The sequence below is a fragment of the Panulirus ornatus genome, chromosome 16 (genome assembly GCF_036320965.1).
Source record: "Panulirus ornatus isolate Po-2019 chromosome 16, ASM3632096v1, whole genome shotgun sequence".
In the NCBI taxonomy this organism is placed as follows: domain Eukaryota; kingdom Metazoa; phylum Arthropoda; class Malacostraca; order Decapoda; family Palinuridae; genus Panulirus; species Panulirus ornatus.
Genome location: NC_092239.1, coordinates 15428864 through 15449548, shown reverse-complemented (window position 1 = coordinate 15449548; position 20685 = coordinate 15428864). Strand labels below are relative to the sequence as shown.

At 43.9% G+C, this 20685-nt stretch overlaps 1 protein-coding gene across 2 annotated transcripts in view; it reads right to left on the bottom strand.

Moving 5' to 3' along the window:
- LOC139754170 (uncharacterized) overlaps positions 1–20685 on the bottom strand; it is a 76323-nt gene that overhangs the window by 10985 nt on the left and 44653 nt on the right. For both annotated transcript variants that reach the window (XM_071671351.1, XM_071671350.1), the window contains exons 2-10: positions 16374–16628; positions 15467–15564; positions 12902–13042; positions 12137–12262; positions 9060–9299; positions 7942–8070; positions 7616–7745; positions 5105–5227; positions 1663–1752 (exon numbers count right to left, since the gene is read on the bottom strand). In XM_071671351.1, the coding sequence (XP_071527452.1) occupies positions 1663–1752; positions 5105–5227; positions 7616–7745; positions 7942–8070; positions 9060–9299; positions 12137–12262; positions 12902–13042; positions 15467–15564; positions 16374–16481 (1185 nt within the window). In that variant the 5' untranslated portion in view covers positions 16482–16628. The remainder of the gene's footprint in view (positions 1–1662; positions 1753–5104; positions 5228–7615; positions 7746–7941; positions 8071–9059; positions 9300–12136; positions 12263–12901; positions 13043–15466; positions 15565–16373; positions 16629–20685) is intronic.

Sequence of the window (20685 nt, the reverse complement as noted above, 5' to 3'; positions counted from 1 at the left end):
TGTACAGTAGTTTGGGGACTAGAACTGAACTGCATATTCAAGGTCCGTTCGTACTAGAACGTTAAAAAGGAAGCTGTGCCCTCAACTGCTGGGATTACAAAGATAATCCCGTTCAGTATGTACATTATATTCTCCTCACATTCGACAACAAAAGCAAGAGTTTTAAGAACGAAAGAGAGTCCAGTATTGACAGTGTCATGTATCATGGTGAATGAGGGCGCCAGGACTCTACAGGATACCCGGGATCACGTGGATGTCAAGAAACGCGTTCATTTAGCCTTACTTAACAATGGTTTCGACTGCAAAATGAAGGGACTCCTTGACACACACATTCATCTGTATTTGTTAGTGGAAAGGTGAGCACGTTGGGATAATTTCGTGAGGAGTAAATGCGTGATCTCAAACATGTGAGCGACTGGGGAGAACTCAGAGAACGAGACGGGCTGGATTAACCTCTTACCACAATGTGCACGGCGGAGGAGCCCAGCCAAGTACCTCCTCCTCCAGTTTTCCTATATTCGTCGCTTCGCAGTAGCGTTATGTAAACTTGTGCAAGACTCGTTAAAAATTTCCTGGCAGTATCCCTCGCTTATTATCGACGATGCTTGATACTCGGTGGATGAGCTTAGAGACAGAAAGGAAACTGAAATTTTTAGGTTACCGGTGCACGTGAAGCCTCATCATGAGTTGACTGGTCAATCGCAAAAACGTAAAGCCTCATAATGATGCCTCACAAGTCCACGGTTCCCGGTTCATGTAAAGCCTCATAATGATTCGTTCGGAACACGTGAAACATCATGGTGAAGCCAGAGTCTCTGGTGCAAATAAATTTCAGTGCGTCGACAACACAGTACATGTGGATCTTAATAATACAGTTGCTCTACGAGATTTACTATAAGCTGCATATCATCCACTGCAGTACTGACATGATTGAACTTCAGGCAAAATAAACTTTTATTCTAAATAATCTAACCATATATCATATTTCTTAAGACATCATTATGTTGTGGGAGGATCCAGGAATCACAATGAATCAGAATAAAAGAAATGAAAGATGAAAATAGATGAAGTATATAGTGACGTATAGTGTGGCGTAAAATGAAAAAAAAAATAATGGGAGGTGACTAGCAAGGAATGTGCACTAGACAACACTCTGAAAAATGAGGAGTAAACGTACTGAGGAATAATACGTGACAAGCTAGTATAGTGTAGGCAGGGGTGATGCAGCTATGAGTGAGGAGGGAGTAGGCAGGGGTGATGCAGTTATGAGGAGGGTGTAGGCAGGGGTGATGTAGTTATGAGTGAGGAGGGTGTAAGCAGGGGTGATGCAGTTATGAGTGAGGAGGGAGTAGGCAGGGGTGATGCAGTTATGAGGAGGGTGTAGGCAGGGGTGATGCAGTGATGAATAAGGAGGGTATAGGGAGGGGTGATGTAGTTATGAGAGAGGAGGGTGCAGGCAGGGGTGATGCAGTGATGAATAAGGAAGGTGTAGGCAGGGGTGATACAGAGATGAGTGATGCGGGGTGTAACCTACTGACGTTTGAGAGGAAGAAACCTAGCCAGATGGGAGGGAACAACTCATAAGTCACAAAGCCACGAGTGAAGGGGATTATCCCAATCGAATATGAGAATGTAATCAGGTGTGAGGAGACCTCCTCCTACCTGAATGGGTTCCGAGTCAGAGCAGATGGTGGTGAAGCCGACGATGTCGCTGAAGTAGACGGACACGTTCTTGTAGCTCTCGGCTGGCACCTGCCCGAACGCATTCATCAGCTACACTGGGACTGAACTCTCGCTGTCTTGATAGCAACACGCTATCATCCCAATATATATATATATATATATATATATATATATATATATATATATATATATATATATATATATATGTGTGTGTGTGTGTGTGTGTGTGTGTGTGTGTAGGTATTATCCCTGGGGATAGGGGAGAAAGAATACTTCCCACGTATTCCCTGCGTGTCGTAGAAGGCGACTAAAAGGGAAGGGAGCGGGGGAATGGAAATCCTCCCCTCTCGTTCTTATTTTTTTTTTAATTTTCCAAAGGAACAGAGAAGGGGGCCGGATGAGGATGTTTCCTCAGAGGCCCAGTCCTCTGTTCTTAACGCTACCTCGCTGACGCGGGAAATGGCGAATAGTATGAAAGAAAAAAAATATGTATGTATGTATATATACATATACATATATATATATATATATATATATATATATATATATATAGGAAAGGATCACAATTTTGCGCGTGATCAAGTATATTCCTAGGAGTCCACGGGGAAAATGAAACACAAGTTCCCAAGTGCACTTTCGTGTAATAATTACACGAAAGTGCACTTGGGAACTTATCGTTTTTCATTTTCCCCGTGGACTCTTAGGAATATATATATATATATATATATATATATATATATATATATATATATATATATATATATATATATATATATATATATTTATCATTCATTTTGCTTTGTCGCTGTCTCCCGCGTTAGCGAGGTAGCGCAAGGAAACAGACAAAAGAATGGCCCAACCCACCCACATACACATGTATATACATACACGTCCACACACGCACATATACATACCTATACATCTCAACGCATACATATATATACACACAGACATATACATATATACACATGTACATAATTCATACTGTCTGCCTTTATTCATTCCCATCGCCACCCGCCACACATGAAATAACAACCCCCTCCCCACTCATATGCGCGAGGCAGCGCTAGGAAAAGACAACAAAGGTCACATTCGTTCATACTCAGTCTCTAGCTGTCATGTAATAATGCACCGAAACCACAGCTCCCTTTTCACATCCAGGCCCCACACAACTTTCCATGGTTTACCCCAGACGCTTCACATGCCCTGGTTCAATCCATTGACAACACGTCGACCCCGGTATACCACATCGTTCCAATTCACTCTATTCCTTGCACGCCTTTCACCCTCCTGCATGTTCAGGCCCCGATCACTCAAAATCTTTTTCACTCCATCTTTCCACCTCCAATTTGGTCTCCCACTTCTCCTCGTACCCTCCACCTCTGACACATATATCCTCTTGGTCAATCTTTCCTCACTCATTCTCTCCAGGTAACCAAACCAATTTAAAACACCCTCTTCTGTTCTCTCAACCACATTCTTTTTATTACCACACATCTCTCTTACCCTATTATTACTTACTCGATCAAACCACCTCACACCACATATCGTCCTCAAACATCTCATTTTCAGCACATCCACCCTCCTCAGCACAACTCTATCCACAGCCCACGCCTCGCAACCATATAACATTGTTGGAACCACTATTCATTCAAACATACCCATTTTTGCTTTCCGAGATAATGTTCTCGACCTCCACACATTCTTCAACGTCCCCAGAACTTTCGTCCCCTCCCCCACCCTATAATTCACTTCCACTTCCATGGTTCCATCCGCTGCCAAATCTACTCCCAGATATCTAAAACACTTCACTTCCTCCAGTTTTTCTCCATTCAAACTTACCTCCCAGGTGACTTGACCCTCAACCCTACTGTATCTAATAACCTTGCTCTTATTCACATTTACTCTCAGCTTTCTTCTTTCACACACTTTACCAAACTCAGTCACCAGCTTCTGCAGTTTCTCACATGAATCAGCAACCAGCGCTGTATCATCAGCGAACAGCAACTGACTCACTTCCCAAGCTCTTTCATCCACAACAGACTGCATACTTGCCCCACTTTCCATAACTCTTGCATTCACCTCCCTAACAACCCCAACCATAAACAAATTAAACAACCATGGAGACATCACACACCCCTGCCGCAAACCTGCATTCACTGAGAACCAATCACTTTCCTCTCTTCCTACACGTACACATGCCTTATATCCTCGATAAAAACTTTTCACTGCTTCTAACTACTTGCCTCCCACACCATATATTCTTAAAACCTTCCACAGAGCATCTCTATCAACTCTATCATATGCCTTCTCCAGATCCATAAATGCTACATACAAATCCATTTGCTTTTCTAAGTATTTCTCACATACATTCTTCAAAGCAAACACCTGATCCACACATCCTCTACCACTTCTGAAACCACACTGCTCTTCCCCAATCTGATGCTCTGTACATGCCTTCACCCTCTCAATCAATACCCTCCCATATAAGTTCCCTGGAATACTCAACAAACTTATACCTCTGTAATTTGAGCACTCACTTTTATCCCCTTTGCCTTTGTACAATGGCACTATGCAAGCATTCCGCCAATCCTCAGGCACCTCACCATGAGTCATACATATATTAAATAACCTTAACAACCAGTCAACAACACAGTCACCCCCTTTTTTAATAAATTCCACTGCAATACCATCCAAACCCGCTGCCTTGCCGGCTTTCATCTTCTGCAAAGCTTTTACTACCTCTTCTCTGTTTACCAAATCATTTTCCCTAACCCTCTCACTTTGCACACCACCTCGACCAAAACACCCTATATATATATATATACATATATATATATATATATATATATATATATATATATATATATATATATATATATATACGTATATGACCAGAACCCGCGAAATCATATGCATACATCCACATTCGAGGACTTGAGAGTGAATATAATATCATGAACAGACATTAGTAACTGTGTAGAGAACACATTATCAAGAACTAACAGCACATATTTTGGGACTCGACAGAAAACAAAAGAAAAATATGACTTCTACCAGCCGAACATAAAGTATAAAACAAGAAGAATATCGTGAAATAAGATAAAACTGAGAATATAGCATCATACTTGTCATGGACATACCTAATACAATCGTGTGCATTCACTGTTCACATTCCAAAAACTCACTTACTGCATAGTGTCAAATTAACATTAAATAGCCAGGATCACATAAACACGAAGTCCTTTACAAAGGACAACTAAATAATCATACTTAACTGTCATACACTCATCTTTAAGAGTAAAGAAGAATATATATGTATATAGATTATGTAAAACATTGAACTATAAGAGTGAGATGATGATATAAAATCGTCAGGAAATACAGTGAGTGAGACTAGCGTGTGCGACGTGGGGCTCACCGTTTTCTTTTTCTTGAGCTGCATAGCAACGGGTTGTGGCAACATCTGGTATATAAGTCGGTCACACCGACGCTTCTCCCGACGCAGCTCCGTTCCCTTCGCCGTCAGCGTGGCCGCGAACACCTGCCGGGGAAGGGGAAACACTCTCATGCTGACACTTGTATCAAATGTGTAAGATATTCTGCTACATACCGTACGAGCTGTCTCAAAAATCTGGATTCTGGCAAAATTCACTGTTTACCTTTAGTTTAACAGATGGTCAAACAGCGTCATGACATTGCATGCACTCTGTTGAGAAGTGAATTGAACTTTTAAGTCCGGGCCTTTGAGGCACTTTGTCTACGCATCGCGCAACTGGTGACAACTGGAAAAAAAATCAGATTCCCAAGTACCACGACCAGCTTCAGTGAAGAGCATCATTGTTTATGGCTCCCCGAGTAAATTTTGCCGACACATCGTAGACTTAGGAAATCCAGCGAACGGTTAAGTGCTCCGAGAGACGCAGCGGCATTTGGGCGGGTGGGGAAGGATGGGTCAAGGGTTTGCTCGAGTGACCACCGAGTAACACGTACAGCATTCTGCTTTTCCTAAATATATATATATATATATATATATATATATATATATATATATATATATATATATATATATATATATATACATATAAGGAGACCCTTAACAACAACGAAAACATAGAGAGTAATAAGAACGAGGGTAGAGCTAAGTCAGGTAGACATAAGGATGCACTGAGCAGGAAGGTTAACTCGGGTGGAAAACGTGCGGGGAAAAAAAGAAAATGAAAGTAATAAGGGAACTGGGATGGCGTGACGTGGTGATGGACGCGACCAGAGGCTGATTTTGATGCGCAGCACAGTTGCCAAAGTAAATCCACCGACTGGTAAACCTCCAAAAGACTTAGAGATTGACAGGCAGGAAGCAGTAATTCTAACAGTACTGTGTCATCTCTACTGTAGTGCTCACAGGTGGTATCTGTTGGTATAGCAGCTTCCAATCATGTTACTGACTCAGTGTGGAAGGCAGAGCTGTTAAGTCGGGCAGTACAGTTATGATGCACGGTTACTGGCAGCTCTGACACATCATGATGTCACGTTGAAGGACACCAGTAAACATGTGACGGTCACCCGATTGGATGTTTTCGCGGGCGGCTTGCGGCAGGAAAACGAAGGTAATTACCTGCGGGTTGATTGTCAATTATAGTTACCTGACGAAGGGGTAAACACGGATATCATGTGGCTCATTATAAGGACGACATCCACTCCACAGGAGGGTTGGGGGGAGATACACATGTAATCGGAGACGGCGTGAGGGGTTCCGTGTGGTTACATATTGATATACGGTTGGTATCACAGCCATAAACCATATTGTTCAAGGTGTCATACTGTATTATGATGCAGTAATACACATCACTACGCCCAATCAAAGGCTCGTATCCTTCCACGCTCTATGGTGAGGGGGAGAAATGTCTCCACTGGGCGCTCATGGTTGCACACACTGACCATGAGTGTAATCTTCCTTTACTAGACAGTACGAATAAGTAATTACTGGCACTGATCTCCTGCTACCTTGACCACACACCAGCCTCCCCAGGAGTAAACCGAAGTGTTGACACAAAGTCCTTGATCTCCGAGAGCGAGGCCACTGTATAAATATACCATGATGTTTACGACTAATGACTTGATGTCTACGACTAATGACTTGGTGTCTACGACTAATGACCTTAAGACTACGTGACAGTTTGTGTCAAGAGGGAGAGTGAGATTGGGGAGGAAGGAGGGGAGGAAAGATGCAAGATAAACACGCTCTCTGAACTCCAGGGCAAAGGACTGTCAATGTCGTCCAACATTACAACAGCCGCCGTCAGACGTCATTACTGTGCTGGCCTCTGTCTTCCTCCTAGCCTGTGGTATGCTGCCTCCCAGACAGACAACCTAAATCCCCAGATACGTTACATTACCTCCGCCTCATCACAGACAAATGACAGTACAACACCTCCACTGGAAACAGATACTACGAAAAGACCATTACACGGTTTTAGAGGTACTGTAGTCTTGAGGTGAGAACTGAACTGACGGTTCTACAGGTACAGTAGTCTTGAGGTCGGAGCTGACGTGCCGGTTCTACAGGTGCTCTAGTGTTGGAAGGGAAATGACGTGCCGGTTCTACAGGTGCTCTAGTATTGGGAGGGAGATGACGTGCCGGTTCTACAGGTGCTCTAGTATTGGGAGGGAGATGACGTGACGATTCTACAGGTTCTCTAGTATTGGGAGGGAGATGACGTGACGGTTCTACAGGTTCTCTAGTACTGGGAGGGAGATGACGTGCCGGTTCTACAGGTTCTCTAGTATTGGGAGGGAGATGACGTGCCGGTTCTACAGGTGCTCTGGTACTGAGGTGGGAGATAACTTGACGGTTGTATAAGTGGTCTATTACTGATACGGGGTCTGACCTGACGGTTCTACAGGTGGTCTAGTATCAAGGGTTTGACCTGACCTGGATGGTGTAGGTGGCGTGGCGGACCAGGAAGATGATGATGGGCGAAATGATGAGCACCACCACCAGCACTGCGATGGACACTGTCACCTGGGTGTCGGCGCTCCTCGTCTCGCTGCTCATGTATAACCTGAGGTCAAGGCGGGAATGTTACCCTCCACTCTCCTCACGCATATGTACATATATAATATACGTAACTACATATATACATACAGTATACAAACATGTGCGAGAGAGAGAGAGAGAGAGAGAGAGAGAGAGAGAGAGAGAGAGAGAGAGAGAGAGAGAGAGAGAGAGAGAGAGAGAGAGAGAGAAGAGGTCCTCACTTGATCATGTCTAGGAGGAGCCACTGCAGTTTCCGCAGCTCGTCGATAAAGCGCATCATCACGTAGAAGTAGTCGTCGGCCACGATCAGATCGGCCTGCTGGGCCGCGTTTAGCATGATGAGGTCCCGCCTGTGATCGCGTTCACCACAGCCCCCGCCCCCGCCACACACAGACACACACATGCAACACCACACCCATTAACCTCTTATCTCGTAAAACGTATGATAGAAACATGACCGAACATCACAGTAACATTTAAAAAACAAAATATATATCAAGATCAAAGCAATTCGGGGGAATCATAAATATTTACATATCTCGATTTTACTTAATGGATGTGAACACTAATATATGTCCTTATGGAAGCTCTGCAATACATCATTGAAACAATAAAATATTTGGAATGTAACGAAACAGTCTGAGATATCATGGAGACCCACATTAAATGCTGTTTTATCTAAAAAAAAAAGAATACATTAATACATTAATACATTAATACTGAAATAACATAACACAGCATTACATGAACACGAAGGCCAAATTAAACAATCAGTCACACTATAGAAGCAAAAAATTTAAAAAATCAACATAACAGAACATTCCACAAATAGGAAGTGAAATAACACATTTTACGAAGTACTAACAAGACAAATTGAATTATATTTAGATTTTAAAAAAGTAAGAACGAATCACAGTGGCAAGGAGAAATTTCATAACGTTTTAACAAACATATGGATCACTGAAGAAATTTTACAACATACTTTGACATCTATCATCTCATGGACAGTTCATGCGGTGACCAATGGATTACGAAGAGGAAAAAGTAATCATGCTTGATCACCAAGCCAGCTCAAGTCATCCTCCTGAACTGTAAAGCGTCAGACATGTCTTTACAAAGGACAATGAGGGCTGACTAGAGTTTACCCTGCGTCAGGAAGTCAGTCTAAGAACTTAGTCTCCCTGAATTAGACGGACAACTGACAAGAGTCATGAGTCAACCAGAAGGACAGCTAAAGATGATCACCGTAGATTACAAATGTCATGACTTATAACAAGTCGCGTGAAATAAATTGAAAATCAAAAGAGAAAAAGAGGGGGAAAACAAAACGCAACATTACCACTCCGTAATGTTCTTAAACTCCTCGTACTGATAGTTGAATTCTTCCACCCTATCACGGATGACCCCCACGAAGTCCTTAGTCTGGTTGAGGGACTTCCATGCCAGGACGTCATACGTGACGAAGTTAATGAACCTTTCCCTGCTCAGGGTTCCTCTCCCGAAGAAGCTGAGTCCCTCCATCATGACGATGCCGAAGAACTCCACCGACCGGATCATGTCCTTGTAAGCCACTAGTAACCTGTCAACACACATCGAGGAGTATCCTTAGGTATACTGCCGCCTGGAAGATATATAGAAATTCATGTTCGTGTAGTGACACACATTCATTGTAATCAAGTCTTCCATGAGAGTCGAATCTATATACGGAGGAGACCTTTGCCTCCACCGTATCCGTAATTTTCTTACCCTTCACTTCACCTTCACTTCCGAGACACAGTAACCTGATATATCTGCATTTGATAGAAGATCTATTCAGAGAATTTTCAACGGTTATGACGCCGAGACATGATCAGGAACACGGATCCACTTGTGTGCTCCCTGCCATTAGGTAACCCACACAATACCGGGTCAGCCACAGCATCACATGATTATTACGGTGTGGCCTTCAGCAACGCAGGGATGGGCTGTTGTGACGTCTGTTTCTTTTGCTACACCGCTTTACCTTGGAACTCTCTACCTTCTCACGCCTTTCCTAACAGATACAACCTGATCCTTAAAACAGAAACGGACAAATAGTAGTACACTCTCGTCAAAGAACTTCTCACTACAAAGGAATGCATCATTTCCCTGCTACTGGTTATAGCACACCCTTGAAGCAGCAGGAGCCCCTTAAACAGAGTCCAAATAATGTATATTCAACATCTATATGTGTATTTTATTTCATCATTATTCGACTCCGCGTAGAAAGGTAGCGCCAGGAACACAAGAAAGATTGGCCTTATTCGCTTGTATCCACCGTCTAGTTATCATATATATATATATATATATATATATATATATATATATATATATATATATTTTTTTTTTTTTTTTTTTTTCAAACTATTCGCCATTTCCCGCGTCAGCGAGGTACCGTTAAGAACAGAGGACTGGGCCATTGAGGGAATATCCTCACCTGGCCCCCTTCTCTGTTCCTTCTTTTGGAAAATTAAAAAAAATTGAGAGGGGAGGATTTCCAGCCCCCCGCTCCCATATATATATATATATATATATATATATATATATTATTATTATTATTTTTAGTATTATTTTGCTTTGACGCTGTCTCCCGCGTTTGCGAGGTAGCGCAAGGAAACAGACGAAAGAAATGGCCCAACCCATCCCCATACACATGTATATACATACACGTCCACACACGCAAATATACATACCCATACATCTCAATGTACACATATATATATGCACACACAGACACCTACATATATACACATGCACGCAATTCACACTGTCTGCCTTTATTCATTCCCATCGCCACTTCGCCACACATGGAATAACATCCCCCTCCCCCCTCATGTGCGCGAGGTAGCGCTAGGAAAAGATAACAAAGGCCCCATTCGTTCACACTCAGTCTCTAGCTGTCATGCAATAATGCCCGAAACCACAGCTCCCTTTCCGCATCCACAGCTCCCTTTCCGCATCCAGGCCCTACAGAACTTTCCATGGTTTACCCCCATATATATATATATATATATATATATATATATATATATATATATATATATATATATATATGAACTCACACCAGCGTCTCCTGGGAGGGGAAGTCATCGTGGGGTTGGGGGGGGTTGCGTCTGAGAGTATTATCAGAGTATTATAAGATTCACAATAATCGCATTAAACCTGCTACAGAATAATTACTTCCGCTTAGCGTGTTGCCACAGCCATCCCAGCTTGATCACTCTTCAGTAAGCCTCGCCACCCGAGCCTCGCCGACCCTAAAATAATCCAGCGAAGCAGATTGATCGCTTCACATTAATCTATACCAGAGGCCAGATCACTGCTCATGTGATGCTCCATCCTACAGGCTTACCGTTAACCCTATAATTAAGAAGAGCTCTTAACATCGTTATGGAAATAAGCGCTCTCTCTCTCTCTCTCTCTCTCTCTCTCTCTCTCTCTCTCTCTCTCTCTCTCTCTCTCTCTCTATCTATCTATCTATATATATATATATATATATATATATATATATATATATATATGCCCTCCGATGGGTCTCCCGTAGCTGTTGGGATGTCGCGTACGTCCACAGGGAAAGACCACAGGTCAAAAGTTAGGTGACGTTTTATTCGTCATCGTAGGATGAGTACAGGATAATCAAGGAGTAAGCGTTCCGTGCCATGAAGCGTGGACGTTGCTTCGTGGGCATAACGAGTCTTGTGATATGTAATGTCTGGCGAGGAAGTAGCGTCAAGAACAGGTGACTGAGCCTCAGGAGGAAAAATCCACACTTGGCCCCCTTCTCTGTTCCTCCATTTGGAAAAGTAAAGCGGGAGGGGAGGATTTCCAGCCCCCAGCTCCCACCCCATTTCAGTTGCATTCTACGATACGCAGGGAATACGTGGGCAGCGTTCTTTGTCCCCTATCCACTTGTCACATGTCAATTAGGTGAATATTTTTGAAAAAGAGAGATGGTTTGAGAAACAATCCATAAGAATAACCACAAAGTCTAGCCATCGTATTGCGTCCTACATTTTTATTTTCATGAAACGTTTCTTTTATGCCTGTATTTCCTGTAGTATACAGGAACCTGTGAAGACACTTCGCCAAGAGTGGTAGTGAGGTGGAGTCAGGATCAGGCACAGCGGCAAGAGGGTGACGATAGAGAGGCACAGTAAGGGGAGGGGAAGAGCCGGGCTGCCAAGACTGTTCACGACCAGGTGGGGTCAACACTGAATCACAAGGTCCACCACGACTAATTTACGGTTACCAACACGGCGAGGAAGGATACAGCTAGTGAAAGATGAGAGGTAACTGTGTTGATTGGCCTAATTCATATCCAACCTGTGGCTGCGTAGGTTAACTCACAAGCATCCGCCCGAGGTACCAGGGGAGGCGTCCGTGTGAAGCACTACTCACTTCCAGACGCTGGAGACGTTGGCGTCCTTGATGTTGGAGATGATGGCCTCCATGATGAAGTAGGTGATGATGTTGTACCAGTCCATCATACTCGTGATCAAGCTCTCATCGCCGTCCAGGGTCCTCCTGCGAACACGTGACTACCGCTGCTTAAATCCACACAAAAAATACGGGAAAACGATAAAATGGTGATATCTCACACCCGTACCGCAGCCACCGCCTTCAGCTGAAACAACTCGCCTTCCTCTCTTCCTAAATCTTTTGATTAAAAACTCCTCACTGCTTCTATTACCTTTCCTCCTACACCATGTATTCGCATCACCTTCCACAAAGCATCTCTATCAACCCTACATAAACTATCTCCAGATGCATAATACCACACAAATCCTTCGGTTTCTCTACGTATCTCTAACGCAGATTCTTCAAAACAAACACCTAATCCACACATCCTCTAATACTCCTGAAGTCTTATTGTTCCTCCCCAGTCTGACGGTCTATGAAAGCGAACACACTCTCAGTCACCATTCTCCCTTACAATTTACCAGGTACAATCAATCCCCAAGATTACCTCAGGTTCTTACCTAAGGAACCCAAGCTTATCTAAGATGTTTAACCTTTCCCTCTAGTCTACTTTATCTACGCCAGCTCTAAAGTCATCTTGCCTTCTAAGGTACACAAGCTTCAGACTTTAGATCGAGCTTAGTCTGGGTCTCCAAGTCTTATCCAGAACTACCTAGGTTCCCTAGCTAAAGCGCTGTGGCTTACCTGAGATCCTCAAGCTTTATCTGGAACCTGAGTTTACTGGCGAGGAGAACGCGGCCGCTGGATTCCGAGAAGTTCGGCCAGGACTGGATGCCCTCCAGGACGCGGTCTGTGTGGGTGAACGTGTTCTTCAGGTCCATCATCCTGGCGGAAGACATGGTAAGGTCATTGCTGGAGGATGAGGCAAGAAGAAACAGTCTCTCTTACTTATATCGTATTGCTTGGTCCTGGTTCTCTACAACACCAGCTGCTGGAGGGGAGGATCCACCCCCACCCCCCTCTCTCCCCTTCTATGGCATAAATGTAATACATGGGAATCATTCTTTGTCTCCCATCCCGGGGTATATATATATATATATATATATATATATATATATATATATATATATATATATATATATATTTTTTTTTTTTTTTTCAAACTATTCGCCATTTCCCGCGCTAGCGAGGTAGCGTTAAGAACAGAGGACTGGGCCCCTGAGGGAATATCCTCACCTGGCCCCCTTCTCCGTTCCTTCCTTTGGAAAACTAAAAAAAAAAAAAAAAAAAAAAAAAACGAGAGGGGAGGATTTCCAGCCCCCCGCTCCCTCCCCTTTTAGTCGCCTTCTACGACACGCAGGGACTACGTGGGAAGTATTCTTTCTCCCCTATCCCCAGGGATAATATATATATATATATATATATATATATATATATATATATATATATATATATATATATATATATATATATATATAATATATATATATCTATATATATATATATATATATATATATATATATATATATATATATATATATATATATATATATATATATATATAACACCAGCCGTGTACTGCAAGTGCAGGAAGAGCTTCCGTGAAGCCGCCCTTCCTACAGAGTAGCTATATCCTGCTCTCCTCCCACACACACACACTCCTCTCTCTCTCTCTCTCTCTCTCTCTCTCTCTCTCTCTCTCTCTCTCTCTCTCTCTCTCTCTCTCTAAAGAAAAAATGACATACAGATAAGTTCGTCCTAGACCAACGGGTCTTGATATTTGTCTTCTTCCTGTGAAAAATACAAACAATTTAGGTTTAAGAAAGTAAAACACAAATTATCAAAGAAATCGAACAAACTATACAAAGACACAGTATGTACACGGCATACAGGAAGTCGACGTGTTCATGACGCAGACTAGCGCATGACTTGGAGTCGTATCATACGCTGATGACGGAGGTCCAGCCTGTCAGACGACCCATGGGCCGGCCACAAGAGGGTCGTTGCTCCTCGCAGCAGCTGCTCATCTGTGGCGTCTTGAGCACATCAACCTGCACCCAGGGGAAGGCTGGTCGGGCTGCACCATGACAGGTGACGAACCTCTTACAGCCATATCCTTGATATGATTCCGGCTTAAATTCTTCTTTTCATCATTAGGATGTTGACCACCATACGACAGCTTTTACTCCCAGTAACTTTTACACTCAGACCACAAATAGAAAAAAAGTGCGAAAAATTATATTTCACACTTGACAATAACACACACAAGGAGCAGCAAGTGTGGCAGTAAGAATGTGGTGTTGCACCCATGTTCAAAAGACGCCTCTTCCCCCACTTCGGAAAACGTGTAAATGCCATGTACATCTCAGGTCCTCATAACCTAAACCTTTGCGGATGAAAAGCGAGACCCTAGTAATTACGCCACGTATACCATCCGGTCATTATCGCAGATGGGCACCACTAAGCCCGCCTGCCACAGCGTCTTGCCTGACGTTCACAATGGAAGTGAGAAAAATGGGCGTCTGACTTTATATCTCTGGAGCGGAGGCGGTCGTGCGATGGTGTGGGAGGTTGAAGCACCACCGCCCGCCTCCTCCCCCACCTCCCGGGCGCTCTTCCTCATCCACATCACGCACGTAGGGAGCAGACGTAATCACCTGCTCTATCAATGCTTATCCTCGCACACGAGATTCGGCATTTGTCTACAGCACGCAACACAGATACCCAAGCCGAGGTAAAGGTATTCCTGTGCATCGCCCATGAGGGGTTTACACCAATATGCGAGTACGACACCTGGAGTCATGCACAGGTGTCGGACACATACTCCTGGTCTCGCAAATATACGCATCAAATGTCTCAGTCCGCCGCTCCACGGTTCTGTCCAGAGTCGGGTCCTAGTGTACTCGTCATTGACTGGTCACTGGGTCTCCATTGTCCAGCCAAGTGGATAGACACGACAGGGACAGTCGATGTATCAAGATGTCTGAGAGCCGTCGTCTCTCATCACGTATAAAGGAAAACAAATAATTCTTCGAATAAATGAAATCACCAAACACTCGCTTGTGGAAGAGAGATGAGTACTCGTTTTCTAAACCCACATCACCAGTCGGGTATGTCATGTAAGTATCACTATTGTGTCCTCTGCTCACACACACACACACACACACACACTCACACACACACACACACACACACACACACACACAGCACCATCACCATTTCTCTAATGCTGCAGGAGATGATAAATTTCAACAGAACGAACCCAGGGGGTAGAGACCGGCTGGGAGAGGGAGTGTAAGATGTCTTACTTGTCTCTGGTCCCATTGTAGAATACGAAGTAAGCGACCTCTGCCCTTTCCAGCTGCAGGGCCGACAGTAGCATCCCCAGCTCCACCGTACCGTGCACCTGCGGGACACAGGCTGGGTTATGGTACGCCTGAGGTAAACACACACACACACACACACACACACACACACACACACATACACACACACCACGTCCACCCGGGCTTCGAACACCCACTCACACACTAAAACACATTCTCACACTAGGAAGGGAAATACACACAAACACAGTAGTCACAGAAAAGCCATTGTATTTGTACACACACAATCACTGTGGTCACAGACAGCACACTATAGTCGATATTGTAGTCACAGACACGAACAATGCCATCAGCGACACAGCAGTGCAATTACAGACATAACACTGGAATTGCAGACACGACATTGCATCAGAGAACTAGGCAAGAATCACAGTCAACAGTGAAATCAGGGAACACTGCGATTACTGACAAAGCTCGGCAATTACAGGCAGAACAGTGCAATCACAAGCACGTCGCACTGATACACAGCACTGCAATATATGCTACATTGCAATCAAAACAGTTAACAGCGGAATATGAGCATTGTAACTTCGTGTGCATATATATATATATATATATATATATATATATATATATATATATATATATATATATATATATATATATATATGCAACGATGGCTATCCTAAGACACAACACTGCTACCACAGACACAACACCACTACTACAGACACAACACCGCTACTATAGACACACCACCACTGCCACAGACAACACCACTTGCCATATACAACACTACTACCACAGACACAACACCACTTGCCACATACAACACTGCTACCACACACATCACCGCTACCATAAAGAGGGAGATAATGGCATCCTGCACCTGTTTAGCGAGGTACTGCATCTCTGTCTGGTGTGTGGCGACGACCGACATGGACCAGCAGGTCTGGACGATGAGGGCGGCCACGGGAATGAAGGGCAGCAGGATCATCTGCACCTGGTGCCACTTCTTGCCGCTCTCGCTCACAGGGTTGAAGTTACAGCAGCCGGCGCGCACCGTCACCAGCGACGACGTCTCCGTGGCCGACGCCGACAGGTCGCTCTGCTCGCTCTGGTTGTCGTCGTCATCGTCGTCTTCCTAAAGGGGGGTGTTGGGGTTTGGGAGGGAAGGAGTAAGTAGGAGGTTATTGACGCCACTCCAGTGACCTGCTTCACACATGACCTCGATTAACTCAATTTTTTTTTTAACTTCCAAAATTTGTAAATACTTTTCCTCATCTTCCCCCCCCCCCCTTTATATTTCCACTGAGGACATTTTTCCGTACTGAAGCCTCCAACATAAGAAAAGAAAATAGACACGAGAGAACGCTCCCTAAACCCCAGCTGTGGTGTAAGCAGTAGTGTGGTACCTGTGTAGGTCCTGTGTTGGAGACCTTCCCGGCAATACACTCAGCTCAGGTCCTCTGTTGGAGACCTTCCCAGCAATACACTCAGCTCAGGTCCTCTGTTGGAGACCTTCCCGGCAATACACTCAGCTCAGGTCCTCTGTTGGAGACCTTCCCGGCAATACACTCAGCTCAGGTCCTCTGTTGGAGACCTTCCCGGCATCTGCAGCTACTTATGGAACCCATCTCGCCCAAGCCAGCCCACTACACACACTCGAGATCAGACTCAAACATTTCCATCATCTCGGTGGCAAAAGATACAACGGTACTTTAATTTCCAGATGACCCTATGCTTACAGAACACTGTTGCTTCAGCCAACATTATGTAACTTACATGTAATGTGCGTTCCACGTAATGAGGTTAAACTTTTTCAAAATTACTCATTAATCAACATGCAATGATGACAGTTTTCCTATAGCCGTTACAGCAGTTTTTTTTCAGTGATCATTTTCAAATACAGTTCAAGTCCAAAATATTCTTGATTTTATCACGTTTGTATTTTTTTTTTTTTCGCTAACGATGATAATTCTCTTACATTACTTCCATGACCCGAGGAGGATCTGAAGACAGACGTGATGATAGGAAAGGAAGGTGTCTGAAGACCTCTTTAGATGTGTGTGTGTGTGTGTGTGTGTGTGTGTGTGTGTGTGGGTCTGTGTGTGCGTGTGTGTGTGTGTGGTAGTGTACAGGGGTAGGTGACTATCAGTGTGGCTTATATAGCGGATAAGTCGATATGGTAAAATGAAATGGATATCAAACTTGGTGGGCAGGTGGATGTGATGGATTTTTACTGGATACATTCTAAGAACGCGGACGTTTTGGTTGGGGGACTGGTGAAGGTGGAGGGGGGAGGTTGTTCATCGCGTATCAACGTCGTGGAAATGTGAAAATGATGGCCTGCAAGAATATGAAAACCCTAAAATCAAAGTTTCTTAGATTAGTAAAAAAGAAAAAAAAAAAAAGGTTATACCCAAAAACTTGATGTGGTAGAATGACCGAGTTGATGGGTAATAAGTCCAGGAAATGGCTATCAACTCCCAGTTATACGACCCTCCCAAAAGAGAAAAAATGGTTTCAAAATAGTAGCCGACAGAAACGTCTTGCAATCGGCGGAGGAATCTCAGGGTGGCGCGTGGACCCTAAGGTTACGGTGGCGAGCGGGTCCTGCGTGATTTTAGGGTGGGTGGAGCTCGTATCTATGATGAGTTCAGAGACTGAGGTCCGCCAACACCATCACCAGCGGCAGGCAGGTTAGAGGTTCTGGGGAGAATGTGAGAGGAAAATTCTCCCAGCCAGGGGTGTGTGCGTGTGTGGGAAAGGTGGCAAGGGAAGAAAGGATAGGGATTAGAGATAGGTAGAAATGGATAGGAAATAAGAAGAGATAAAAGAGAGAGAGAGAACAGAATGAAAAGAAATGGGCTTTGAAGTGCTGATATGGGAAGGAGAGAGGGAGAGAGAATGTGACTGTACCATGGACAAACAATGGTTGAGCAGCGTTTGGTGCGCCAGAGCCGTGGAATTATGTTTACTTTTGGAAGTTATCCCTGACAGGGAAGTGTTGCTGTCTGTTTGCGCACTTGCACATGGTATAGGCTAGGTAAATAATGTTACCGTAGGTACAAAATATGTGTGGTTAGAGAGACAGACTCATCCATATAAGCATCATCTCATCCACAAGCCGAGATCCTCTCCCTAAGGGATTTCATTTGGTCACCATAGGGATTGGTTGAATTTCTCTCATACGGATGGTGGGAGGTTGCAGCCCTCACGCTCTCAGTTCCCAATGATCTAAGGCAAATTATCTCCTGTCCAACTCATATTCTTGGCCGCTGTGACCACTTCCCCAATATTCTGGATTTGTTTTTCACCTCCAATCCTTCGCGCTGTAGCTACACAATCTCGCCTCCAGTTGGCTCATCTGACACTCTCATAAATGTATCTATTCTAACGGCACTTTCCCCTCCAGCAGCCCCTTCTAATCGTAAACATTGGCGCCTACTGTCTTCCCCTGAGTAAATTACTGTCTCTTATGTGGTCATGCTTCTGTCTCTGCCAAAGGCACTGCAGAGGTTATTGTTGCGTGAATGGAAGCACTTATCTCTTTCTCTAAGACGATCTCTTCTTCTGATCCATGTTCAACCATTCCTACTTTGGGGCCATTCAGGCATATCCGGATGAGAAAAATCACCTCTTTCTCAGACTCCAATTCAGCACTTATCAATGCTCGCAATCACTGCAAGTACATATCCGTAAAACAAAGCGTTCCTTTATTCAAAGGAAGTATGATAACTTCACGTCATCCACTGATAGATCATTCTGGGTTTTAGGTAAGGGCATTGCGGACAACATCTGTCGCTCTACATTATATTCACTTTTCCTTTCTGACGGTACTATGGCTGTCTTTTCCGTATACAAAGCAACCCTCTTTGGCTCTCGTTTCTCCTCTTACTCTACCTTGGATAAGTAACATTCCTTCACCTCCTGATGCTCCTCTTACTAATCATATGCCCCTCCCCGTAATCTCTTTCCGAACCGTACGAAAAACACCTCTCTCTCTGGACACAAGCAAGGCTTATGGTCCTGATGGCATCCATCCCCGTTTACTGAAAAATTGTGCTTCTGAACTTGCACCTGTGCTTGCTCGTCTGTTCAACTTACTGAAATCTAAAAATTTTCCATCTTCTTGGAAGCATATGCTGACACATCCACTCTAACTATCGTACTGTTGCTCTGACATCTACCATTTCCAAAGTCTTTGATTCCCCCTTCGACTCGCATATCGTTAGACATCTTGAATCTCACGGTCTTCTCTCTGATCACCAGTATGACTTCCGTTAGACAAGATTCACTCTTCACATTCTCTCCTATCTTACTAAGGCCTGGTCATCATCCCCGAAAATTTTAGGGTATCCTATATAGTTGCCAATAATATATCCAAAGCTTTTGACAAGATGTGGCATTGGGATCTCATCTCTAAGACCCCCTCGCTCACTTTGCTTCCTCATATCTACCTTCCTTTCAGGCAGATTCAATTCCGTAGTTGTTGATGGATCAGCCTCTCCCCCTTTCTCCATCTACGACGGTGTACTTCAAGGCTCTGTCTTGTTTCCTACATTTTTTCTCTTTTCTATCAGCGATTTCCATTCTTCCATGAATAACCGAATGTACTTATTCACTGACGACTTACAACTATATTCCTTCAAATCCTTCAATTCTGCTCCTTCCCTCAATCGATCTGCATCTCGTTTCGACACAACTTCCTCAATAAACTCAGACTTGGAAAGGATATCTCTGGGAGATAGACGAAATCTGATTAGGCTTAATGCCTCCAAGCCCCAGTTTCTACTTTCCTCTCTCCTTCGACGGTTCTGTAATTCCACCTCTTGACTCAATAAATATACCTGATATTCCTGTAACATCCACTCTGTCTTGGAAAACCCATATCACGGAAATAGCTAACTCTACCTCTAAGAAACTGGGAGTCCTGTTTAGCGTAAAATTTTTATTCATCTGAACAGCTGCCCCGTTTACACAAAGGGTTGATCTGTCATCGTAAAGAGCACTGCTCTCACATCTGGGGTGGTTCTAGCTCGGCGTCCTTACTTGACAGAGTCGAGTCGAAAGGGGTCTGACTTATGAACTCTTCCACGTTAACCTCTAAACTTGACCCACTTGCCCTATGCCGCAATGTTGGTTTACTTTCCCTGGTATTACTTTGGTTATTGCCCCCGAGATCTGACTGCCTGTGT